Source organism: Artemia franciscana, chromosome 9 (genome assembly GCF_032884065.1).
Source record: "Artemia franciscana chromosome 9, ASM3288406v1, whole genome shotgun sequence".
Lineage (NCBI taxonomy): Eukaryota > Metazoa > Arthropoda > Branchiopoda > Anostraca > Artemiidae > Artemia > Artemia franciscana.
Window position 1 is genome coordinate 34,096,929 of NC_088871.1, and position 12,816 is coordinate 34,109,744.

At 35.9% G+C, this 12,816-nt stretch overlaps 1 protein-coding gene across 2 annotated transcripts in view; it reads right to left on the reverse strand.

Moving 5' to 3' along the window:
• LOC136031313 (cyclin-dependent kinase 17-like) overlaps window positions 1-12,816 on the reverse strand; it is a 50,328-nt gene that overhangs the window by 13,490 nt on the left and 24,022 nt on the right. Inside the window, exons 8-10 of one of the 2 annotated variants that reach the window (XM_065710780.1) lie at window positions 5,529-5,639; window positions 3,803-3,936; window positions 2,843-2,992 (exon numbers count right to left, since the gene is read on the reverse strand). In XM_065710780.1, coding sequence (XP_065566852.1) covers window positions 2,843-2,992; window positions 3,803-3,936; window positions 5,529-5,639 — 395 coding nt within the window. Of the gene's footprint in view, window positions 1-2,842; window positions 2,993-3,730; window positions 3,937-5,528; window positions 5,640-12,816 lie in introns of both variants that reach the window. The other variant, XM_065710779.1, reaches the window with a different exon arrangement.

Below are 12,816 nucleotides of genomic sequence, written 5' to 3' on the forward strand. Positions count from 1 at the left end.
AAGTTATTCCTGTATTCGGGAGCTTGATCCTCTACCATAGTAATAGAAGATTTGTCAGTGGGAATTTTACGCTCAGGAATAGTTGATTTCATTTCAAGATTATTAACTTGACCGTTCTGATCAATGTCATTGCTAATAATCTGGTTTGTCACTGGTTCGAACGCCCTTGACCCCTCAAATAAATTTACACAGGGCAACATAGCATTTTCTGAATTGTTTTATTTGTACTTGATTGACTTCATTATTCTTTGTTATATCACTGTTTTGAGTTGCAGATAGGGATTCAGAAATAACGGTCGAAATGTAGGTTAATAGCTCTTCTAGTCTGTCTTTTAATTTTGAAAGCCACAATGCGGACTCTAGTTTAACAATATCAAGATTTGTCTGGCAAGCAAAATCTTTAACAAAATGATTTAGATACGTTAAATTTTCACTGACACATATGAATAAGATTCAGTCTGAACTGATGCCTCACGCTAGCAGGTGCGTAATTTTACAATAGTGGCGTTAAGAGTATAGGATGGGTCGACGGAAAAACGGCCCGGCCCTCAGTAAGACAAGAAACTTCAAGAGGGGGGCGTCACTTTGTAAATAGGGAGCAACAGGAGTCATCTTCTAGGAAGAGGGGAGCACGGGCTAGCTACCGCTGCAACCCAGATTATGTAACTTTCTATAATATGTTGCTCACTTGTACTAGCACGTATGTTTATGCCGTAATTCCTTCTTTCTAAAATTAAGTTAATCACAATAGGCTACAGTTCGTTCTTTACCATAAACTCGCTACCTGTGCAATCCGGATATTTACTAGATAATTCATCATTTACTTTCGGCAACAGTTCGTTCGTTAATATAATTTCTTAGCATGGGACGCGATTGTCTCGTCTCTTACTAGGTTGCTAGCCATCGCTGCAACCCGGATTTTAACTTTTTGTTACTTTGGGCCGTGATTCACCATTTTCTAGTATGCAGCTACTTCTGAAATGATGATTTGGTTACTATTGGCATTGTTCAGCTTTTACAATGTTGCATCTATCGGTAATTTTTCTATGTTCTAAAGTTTGTTCTTTATTATAGACTTTCTTGATATTCAAGCCAATATTTTTCCATGGTTATTCAAGCCAAGGGACGAATAGTTTTCTATATAGGAGTTTCAGACCAGTCGGTTCAAATGGTGTACTTTTTGTTTTAATTTGACTATTTTAAGGAGTTATGGGTTATTATATTTCTTTTTTTTTTAACCTTTATATTTCTTAGTATTGGAGATAATCGTCTTTTACTAAGTTGCTAGCTACTGCTGCAACCCGAATTTCTTAGTATGGGACGTGATCGTCTCAAACTAGGTTACTAGCAACAGCTTCAACCCGGATTTGTCACTATAGGACGTGTTCGTCTTTTACTAGGTCGCAGCTACCACTTCTGTCATGATACTTCAGATGCTATTAGCCAAAGTAATTCGATCCTTTTGGCCTACCGCATGCTTCCTACACAACTCACATTAAAACTTTCTGGAGCAAAGTGGAAAATCTATTATTCAAAATCAGAAGCGAGTACAAGATTTATCAACCAAAAGCTGTGGTTTTCATGCACAATCATATTTTATTTTCAGATGTCAGATATAATTAATTTGAATTTCTCAGTATTTATTGTGACGATCCTCGATTGAACGACTTTCCAGTTGAAAATACTCTTTTCTACCTGTATAATATAAATTTCAGAGTACAAATACCTCATTTTTTCTAATTTTTCCGAATTACTCCCCCTCCAAACTCCACCAAAGAGAGAGGATCCGGTCTGGTTATTTCAGTCACGTATCTTTAACTTGTGCTTATTCTTCCCGCCAAGTTTCATCCTGATCTCTCTGCTTTAAGCGTTTTCCAAGCTTTCCGGTCGTCCCCCCTCAACTCCCCCTAATGACGCTGGATTCGGTCGAGATTTAAAGCAAGAGATCTGAGTTACGAAATCCTTCTAAAAATGAAATTTCATTAAGATCCGATCACTCCTTCGTAAGTTAAAAATACTTCATTTTTTTCTAATTTTTCAGAATTAACCCTCCCCTCCCCCAACTCTCCCAAATAGAGCGGATCCGTTCCGGTTATATCAATCACGTTATTTCAGACTTCTGCTTATTTTCCTCACCAAGTTTTATCCCAATCCCTCCACTCTAAGCGTTTTCCAAGATTTTAGGTCCCCACCAACTCCCCCCAATGTGACCAGATCCAGTCAGGATTGAAATAAGAACTTTGAAATAAGAGCTCTGAGACACGATATCCTGCAAACATCAAATTTCATTAAGATCCGATCACCCGTTCGTATGTTAAAAATACCTCATTTTTTCTAATTTTTCCGACTTAACGGTCCCCCCAGATGGTCGAATCGGGGAAACGACAATTTCTAATTTAATCTGATCTGGTTCCTGATACGCCTGCCAAATTTTACCGTCCTAACGTATCTGGAAGTGCCTAAACTAGCAAAACCAGGACAGGCAGACAGACCAACAGACTGACCGACAGAATTAGCGATCGCTATTTGTCACTTGGATCAAGTGCCATAAAAAGTTACAGCGAATATCTAAAAATCTGAAGAGAGTTTCACTGCAAGAAGATCAGCCGACAAATCAAACAAGCAATGGATTGTCTTATTTAATCACCCTCACGGTAATTTTATAAACTTGATCGATTTGATCTCTGAAATTAGCAGTGAAGAGAAGAACAGAAAAACTCGTCAACCTAACTTCAAAGACAGAAATAGATCCATCCGTCTTAAGCCAGCATTGCATATATGAACTACAGCTTAGAAAATTTGCACCAAAGAAAAAAAAACTAATTCATATAAAGCTTCATACCTATAGGCTTCTCTATCACAATTTCCAGGCCAATGATAGTCGGACGGTTCTCCTAATACTTTAAAAATTAGTTGCAGTTCTTCATCAACCGTTCCACCAGGAAATAATGGGCGGCCTGTACTCATCTCATAGAAAATACACCCGACACCCCTGTAAAAAGATTAAGCTTCTAAGGATAAATCCTTAATCAAAGTATGATTAGAGGATATCAAAATAAAATAGTAAATTAGACCAAGTAGAATTGAACAGTATTATTAGTTTCATATAAATAATAATCGCAGAGGTACTTACGTAAGCTTTTTCTTTATTTCTCTGGCAACAATATTTTGCTTTATCAAACAAACTAAGATGATTATACTTAGTTTCTCACCTAAAAGATTGGGCATAATTCCTCTCAACCATTCAAAACTCAAATTTTCAAAAAAAAATTATGCAGCCAGGAGGCTGAAAATAAATTGTAATTTTTTTTTTTAAGTTTACAAAATTAAATTTCAAGCATTCAACTTTCAGCAAAGCTTGGTTCTATAGTGTTTCATTGAAAAAGAAAAAAAAACTAAATTTTCTCAAATATGCGTATATATATCGTTTCCATCATTTCCCACTAGAAATTGTATTTCTGAGCAATTTGAACTAGAGTTAGATCATCCTAAGCACTTGTCGAGCTGAAAACAAACCAAAATTAAAAAAAAAAGACTAACCGAAGTTCCAAAATTGATAAAGAAGGAAGAAAATAGAGATAAAACGAAAAAGTTAAGGAGAGACAGTAAGAGAGATAAAAACGGGAAAGATTGAGAGAGAGAACGGGTGAGGGAAGTACCACTTATATTAGTTACGTCCTTATATAGGCTAAATAGACTGTAAGTAGAATATAAGGCAAGTATATCATACCGTAGATTATAAGGCAAGCATAGACCGTCAGTATACCACAAGGCAAGCAAAGCAACAGTAATATGAACGTACCACATATCAATAGGTGAAGAATAGGTTGTAGATCCTACAAGAACATCTGGTGGTCGATACCAAAGAGTTACTACTTCATTAGAATATGTCCTAGTTGGCACAGATTTCGCACGAGCCAAACCAAAATCTGCCAGCTTTAAAGAAAAATATTTCTTGTATGATACATAGTTTCTCATATTGCGGATAAACGAAAAAACTTAGTTATTCTATTCATTGAGTCATAATTTTTCATAGTAAGACAGAGCGTGGAGCATATGTTTTCAAAATAGGCTTCAAGTAATACATTTTCAACCACTAAGGCCCAGGTAAACGGCAGAAAATTGGCCGTAAACTTCCAGCACATGTCAAGGTTTAAAACTTTCGTCAGATATTCCTTAGTCTTTAAGAGGCTGGACCTCGAAGGAGGACCATAAGACTTTTTGTTTGATGAGAGAGAGAGGTGTATATATACACATGGTGGGTTATAGGGGTGTCTGTTAGTCGTTATCAGAAATGAAAATTTTTCCCCATTTGAATTTTTGAGTAGGAATGGGAGTTTTCAAGCCCCCTCCCCTCTATCACCCCCCCCCCTTTGCGTATATGGACAAGAAAGGTAAATCTTCATTAAGGTTTAATCGGTTTTCAAAAGCTTACATGTCACCCTTTTATAGGGACTCATGAATAAATAATTGAAAGCTTTGCAACCAGAGATGACCGGTAAGATCAAGGCAATGACGTCAGGCGAGGGCAGGGGTAGAGTTCCCCCTTTCAACATGGAATAACACCATGTTACAAAAGGCACTATACAATAATTTAGGATTTTACTGATTGAAATGTACTGTTTTGCCTTTTGATAAGCGAAAAACTACAAATTCCTAAGTTTAGGATACACTTATGTAACCCTCCCCCCCCAAAAAAAAAAAAAACAACTTTCTATAAGCATCCATAGTGAGGACAAACTAAGTATTATCTTCTTCGACAGTACTGAACTGGAATACAGTACACAATGCAGTTAACTGAGCTTTGAAAAAATTAGATTTTCAGCAATCAGCCATTTCAGCCGTGTGCATGGTCATGACAACCATGAATTATAAAGGAAAAAAAACATGTGAAATTGAAAGTTATCACTCCTTTTGCTGAAACCAAAAATTTCTTATTTCACTGGCTTTTTTCTTTTTTCTTAATTTCAACGAATAGAGCCTCTCGGATATAAAATTATATATTAATTTTGTATATATTAAATTTTTACGGCGTTAAGGGATTCCAACGATCTATAAATAATTTAGTTTTATCTTTCTCCTAATTTGTTGGATGTCAAGAAAGAAAATATCAAGTCCTAAAGGCTGCTAGTGAGAAAAAGCAAGCATATGCTAGGTTAATACTATACAAACTATATTTTAATATGTCATACTATACTTAATAAAATATAATACATTTTATTATAATATATATGTAATAGTTTATATTACAATACAAACTACAGTTAATTATCAAAATTATACTTAATACATTTAAGATGTACTTCATGTTATATATATATATATATGTATATATATATATATATATATATATATATATATATATATATATATATATATATATATATATATATATATATGTATACATATATATATATGTTTGCCTACGTTAAATATTAAATTATATCCATCAATAAGACAAATGGATATGTTGGAACACAATTTTAACTTAATCAGATCTGTGGTGGAAGAAATATTGAACCAAATACCTTAAGCTCTCCTTTCTCACTAATTAATAAATTCTGGGGTTTGAGATCTCTATGAAGTACTCTCCTTGTGTGAATGTACGCTAATCCACGAAGAAGTTGAAAAAGAAATAACTGAAAAGGAAAACAAAATATATGATGCTATAACTAAATGAATGTAGCCTTTACAAGATCAAATTCTAGGATATAAGCTTTTTTCAAAATCATAGAAGTCAATAATTAGTAACGATGAAAAAAGAAAAAAAAATCTACAATTTGGATGAAGGATGTGAATTTTCCATGAAAATGCTGCAAAGATTCACCATGAATTAAGCACACCTGAGCAGAGGCACGTGATATTAATTATTTCCCCCAAAAGCTTTCCTTGCATAGGTAAAAAGAAGAATGAACCTTACAAATTCCTAAAATATACATTATTCAGCCTAAAGCACAATTTTATAGATCTGCCTTTGTAATTTTCGGCGTTTAATACTAATGGTAATTGTTGAATCACGTACAGAAGCACTTGTTGAAAATTTTGGTAATTAATTGTAAGTTTAATGTGCTTTGTAGCTCAATAAACTGCAATTCTTTCTTTTACAGACAGAAAATTCTTGCAATATATCTTTCTAGTTGTATAAGTAAACAATACTTTTGGTTTGTTCAAAATTTCGATGAGTTTGCAAAAAAAAAAATCTTCTATAAGGAATTCATTTTGATATTTAAACAGCGTTCAATAGACTACAATATTACGCTTATTCAATAAGTGATTGCAATTAATTGCACTGGTATAAGCTCTGTTGAACACGGGCTATATATCTGGTTCTAAAACCAGTCCATAGCAAAACTAATAAATAAAGGTTTAGTCTTTCGTTACTGTCTCGATTTATTGCAAAAATATCTCATGTAAACAAATGAAATTCAGTGGTTCTCTGGAACAGAAATAATTATGAATGAATTTGAGATGCTAGATCGTCCATCTAAAAAACATGTCTTGGGTTTCAGTACTTATTGCTGTTATTTGAGATTGTTGCTAACTCGCTCCAAACGCGTTTATGGCGCTAATAGATAAGATAAGATTTATTTGCAAAAAAGCCTGCAGGCCATAGCAAACTCATACAACTTTAAACAAACACCTAACTACAAACAACTTAAACAAGCAAACAAACTTGCAAACAACTTACGAATTCAGAAACACCCGTAAATAAACTCTAACCAAGCTAACTCCTCAAACATGATTCCCTATGCTTAATCCCTAAACGAAGAAACTTACACAACTGTTTAATAGCATATCCATTCCTCTCAGCCATTCGCTCCTTTAACCAGCCTTCACTCCCCAACACTCGTCCAAAACATTCCTTCCGCAACTCAGACAACTCTTCACACTCGGATACAAAATGAACTAAATTTTCATTCCCCCCGCCACACATAGGGCAAAAATAGGGGTCTGCCTCCTGCCTAAACTTTCCCAAATATTTCCTTCTAATACCTAAATCTAAACTATCTCCTCTTAGCAACAACAAATTCTTCAAGTCCTCCCTACTCAATCCAAATTTAAAATAAAACTTCCTCTCCCCAACACTCTTAGCTTGGGAATAAAACCTCAAAGACACCGATTGGTCCTTTTGAGTTTGCCACTCTTGGATTTCTTGGTCGTTTAGGATTCGCTGAACTTCCTTCCATACTGAAACGCTTCCATCCACTGGTCCTTTACCTTCATTCCACATCTCTGAAAGGCCCGAAATGTCCAGTATTTTCTTGACCTGATTTGCCCACGAATCCCGTCTACCGTCCTTCAAACTCTCCAAATACGCTGACTTAAGAAGCCGAGCTCTAGGTAGTCTAATTATTTTCTCCCAATATTTCACCATTTTAACCAATCTACCACTCCTTAAAGTGAAAAGCCCCAAATCTCCTTTCAGTACCACTGAAGTAAATGAATCCTTCAAGCCTAACATTCTCTTAAAATATCTTAGTTGAACTATTTCTAACTTAGCGGCTTTAGCGAAACCCCAAACCTCCGACCTCCAATGTAGACTAGTAACTACTTTTGTCTGGAACACCCTTTTCTGAATCCTCATGTCAGCTAGCTGACCTAAATTACTTCTCAACAGCATATTTGTTAACCTTTTACCCCTTAAATTACAATCTTTCACATGCCTAGACATCCCCTTTAGTGCACTAAACTTAACACCCAGATAAACAAACTCCTCTTAAACCTCCAGCCTCACTCTTCCAAAATTAAAAACAACCTCAGAATCAACCTCTCCTTTGCTCCTAAATACTAGTACTACTGACGTCTTAGCATTTAACTCCAAATCCTTCTTTCCTAAGTAATCTTTTATTAAATCTAATTGCTTCTGAAGATTCTCCCTACTATCCGCCACTACTACTATATCATCCGCAAATAACATACATGATAGCCTGAACCAATCCAAAGATACAAATGGGGCTCTATCATTTTCATAAAACTGTCTAAATCATTAACAAACAAGGAGAAAAGCTTTGGGGATAAAGTACATCCTTGATTCACACCCAAATGAGACGTGACCAGTCTAGAAAATTTCCCCATCATAGCTGCTATTATCGCTACAAAACAAGACGGCAAGCCTATTTCTAACAGGCTTTCAATTAAAAACCTCCTGTTTACCGAGTCAAAAGCACTTCTCAGGTCTAAAAAGGCTACGAATAGCCGACCATTTTTCCCTCTAGCATATTTCCGTCTCAATATTTCTAAAGTAAAAATATGGTCAACAGTGCTGAACATCGATCTGAATCCCGCTTGTACCGGACTAAGTATTTCCTCTTTATCTAACCAATCTCTTAGCCTAAATTCCAAAACCTTACAAAATAGTTTACTTACCACATTCCCCATAAAAACAGACCTAAAATTTTCATGTAACATTTTATTGCCTTTCTTAAAAAGAGGCACTGCTACCGAAATGTCCCACGATTTAGGCCAATAAACTTTCTCCACTACAAACGAGAAAATCAAGGCCAACATAGGCATTATAGTTGTCCTTCCCAACCTCAGGACCTTTGTAGATATACCATCTATTCCTGGACACGAGTTACCCTTCATCTTTTTCAACTGATCCCAAATTTCTTCTTCAGATACAGGCCTAATTAAATCGTAGTCATTCTGCCTTAAAGGGTATTTCACCCTCCCTAACTCACTATCATTTGACCCATTCAAATCATTCGTCCTGACATGTTCAGATTCCCTCTTTTCAAAATAATCTGGCCACGTCTCAACTGGCGGGACATCTCCTCTTATTCCCAGGCCCTGGATTGAACATTTCACTACCGACCAAAACTCTCTAGGGTTTTTCTCACTGTAAGCTCTCTTAATTTCTTCATTAACCTCCTTCTGTCTCTCTCTCTCTCTTTTTAAGTCTTTTAACCATATTATAATTTGACCTTACTTTCCTATATTCAGATAGCCTGCAGAAGTTTAATTCCTGATCCAATGGGTCCGTTGCTTTAAGTAGCCTAAAACTCCTAATTACCTCTTCCCTTTTTTGCCTACATTCCTCATCAAAAAAAACCTCATCTTTTTTGGCCGTCCGTCTTCTATCCTGCACTAAAGGCCTGATGCTCTCATAGATTCTATCTATAATTACCGAACCGCTTGATCCATTTCAGCTGGTTCTGAAAAATTCAAAATCGAGTGGCAATCATTTTGAAATTCCTCACTTTCTAGTTTCTTTTTAACCAATTCTTCTTTCTCCTTGACTATCCAAACTGGTTTTCGTATTCTTACCCCACGCGTAGACCCTTTTTTTACCCTTTCATACCGTCGAATACACCCTCTCAGCTGAAGACTCACTGGCAAATGGTCAGAACCGACCAACTCTAGGACCCTGAGGTCCATCGCCTGGGGCCAGAGAGATAAACTACATAAAATATAATCAATTAAGCTTGGGCAAGACCCACTATAGCATGTAAAATCACCCTTACCAAAGTCACCTCCCAATCTCCCGGTCACAATTAGTAAGCCTTCCTTTTTACAAAAATCTATTAGACTCCTTCCCCATCTATTGATTTTCCGAAACCTATCCCTACTTTTCCTTATAGGAAAAACATATTCACAATCATTTTCCAAACAAACATTCTGCCCTGGTACATTTACAAGGGGTTCACCAACCTGCAGCTCAACCTCTTCACTAGTATATGCATTGAAATCCCCTAAAAAAACAAAATTACGGCAAGGGAACAATCTTTTATACTTCTGCGTTTCATTTTCCGTCAATTCCCATCTATCTTCACGACTGTAGGAACTACTACTCGGAGGCAAATATACAACACACACAACAAGGTGAACATTTTTAACTGACAATAACAACCATAATAGATTTTCAGATTCACTTTCTAGCCTACGACATAAATTAAATACTCCATTCCTTATAAGCGCGGAAACTCCGCCATAATATCTACCGTTAGCAGAGGCCTTTCTCCTACACTGAAAAACCTCAAAATCTTCACATGACAAAAAATCATCTAGAGAATTCCACGTCTCCACAAGACAAACAACATCCCAACTCTTACAGCCTGCTGATGTACTCGACTCCAATAGATTTTCTAACTTCTCCCTGCTATAGCCTTGCAAATTCCAAACTACACAACTTATACACGAATCACTATGGTGATTAATACGTACTACCCTTTCACTAGAATTTTCACTATGGCCCCCCGTTTCCTATTCATCACCAACAGTTACTATAGTCCCTTGACTCGGCTGTTCTCTTGACACGCTTTCACCATCTCTTGCCCTCACCTCAAGACCACTGCCCTCAATTGGTGCTTCCTGGTTGAGCACTCCCACTAATCGTGACTTTCTGATAGGCTGATTTTGATCGTCACTTGGACTTATTATCCTAGGATGGTCGCGTTTGGCCCGTGGTTCAGGCATCCTGGGCCTCTTCAAAGCAACCGTATTTTTCGGTGTAATAAATGCCGTTGTGGTTCGAATTTCCGTGTTTGGATCGTCCAATTCATTTTCATTGGCTGAAAAATATCCTTGCAAGCTACCTGTAGATGCTGACCTGCTACGCGTTGAAGTCTCATGGTCAAGGGACTGACGGCTCTGAGCTTAAAACTTTCCCAGAGCTATCGGGACCATATCTCTAACACTTGGACCTCTTACTTCAATTATTTTCTCATCCTGAAAATCATACGTCAAGATCTTGTCCTGTAATATTAGCCTCGCCCCCCTTAATTTAGCAGGCATATTTTTTGACCTAGCCTCCGCTAGAAGTGGTTTTAGCTTCTCTCGAGCCATACGCTCTCTTTCCGTGTAATCAGGGGAGATATTCAACTTATGACGGCTAAATAGCCCAGAAGATCTCAACACCAAATCTCTTTGAGGCTTGCTAATAAATTTAATGACAACAGGGGACACGCCATTTTTTGAACGAAGGCGGAAAATATCCTTTATGTCTCGCCTCTCTAGATCCAAATTTGGGACAATTTCATTTAAGCATGACAAAATATCTGACGCTAGACTGGGTCCTCGATGTTTTGGGTCAAAATTGTATATAATCAAATTCATGTTCTTCAGTTCTTTTTCAAGAAAATCTATCTTGGACTGATTTTCCGCAAATCTTCATTAACAGTCGAGCCAGACCAGCTATCTCCGATTTAATTGCTCTGTTGGTTTCCTCTACCTTGCAAGAAAATTCCGAAAAAATCGTCTTTAGGCCTTCAATTCCCTCAGCCAAAACCTCTATTTTATTTACCGAGGCTCTTAGACTTTGCATCTCTTTTATCAGTTGTTTTATACCTTCGTCGCTCATCTTAGTGTATTAAATATTATGCCAAAAGCTTACCTTCGATATGCCTTTCTTATTTACCCTCGTACCGGCCTTCGAGCTTTTCTCAAAAATTTTGTCGTTAGTGGCCGACAAAAACCAGATAAATCCAATCATATTCAAAGGCAATCGTTGCGCAATGAAATAACTATCCAAAAAGTTGAAAACTGGCCAAACAATAAAACTAGTTTAGATCTATATAGGTCAAAGACTGGATCAATACTGATCCAGTAATAATGCTGGCATGATTAGCTACTAAATCAAACTCACCCGTCATCACATTAAATTAAGCTGCTTCTTCACACATATAATAAAGGTGGCATAGAAGATATCTTTGTACAAGCTATTACAAAAAATTAGCAGCTACTACGACAGGTTTTGAAGTTATTTTGTGCACCCAATCCCAACTCAAGAGAGGTAATATCTTTAATTTATTCAGTGCCTAATTAATCGTATTAAAACCATCCTAGCTGCTTGGTCAATTAGCTCTATTCAATATTTGAAATTAATTCATCCTCACCATTCTGCCAGAACAACACTTAATGTTATAGCTGGAAGAATATCGTTGCAAATTAAAAAATATTTAAACTTCCCTAAAAAGGTCTCTCTTATTTATATGATGGTATGAAATACAAGTCACTATAAACAATACAAACTACTGGATAACCTCTTATAATAAAAGAAAATTTTAAAAAAATTTTCTTTGACTTATTTTATTTTCTTTTTTCAGTCTTTTTCATTGATTTCTCGATTTACGACGAAAACCACATCTGCTTTCATCTTTTAATTTTCCACACTAGCAGTTTTCAAAACTAAGACTGACTTATTCTGTTAGCCATTTGTTTCTTGATGTTACATACTCATTATTAGTTTCTCCCGTGGATTCATAAATTAGTTTCTCTCGTGGATTGGAAATTCTTTATTAAAGTTTCAAGAAAGTTTCTTTTTCTAGCTTTTTTAATAAATGAAAATTCCTTCCTTCCTTTCTCAGCTTATTTACATGTGATATTTTTGTATTGGCTTTATTTTTACATTTCAGATTCTTTCCAGACCTCGTTATACAAAAAAATTTCTGTCATTACAAGAAGCAAGAAAAAAAATAAATAAAACTGACATTAAAAAAGCCATACAAAACTAAGAAGCCAACGCAGTAAGACCTTTAATGACAATAATTTACATAAAGAAGTTAAAGTAAATAATGAAGACCAAATTCAAGCTACAATAAGACAAGATAATATAAATTAGATTAAGTCCAATGTTAATGCTCCAATTAGCTTTTTTTGTATATATATGACGGGAAGCGACGCTATAAGTTAAATAAAATTTGCATTTCGCCGTTACATAGGCTAAAGAAACTAAGTTACAGAAGTGAATTTTTCAAACAATTTCTCATTTTTCTAGAACTCAACAAAAGCACACAACACTCATAAAAAATTCCCAGCTTTACTTCACAAACTATTGTATTCATAAAAGTTCTTAAAAACTATTAAAATCCCTCGAAG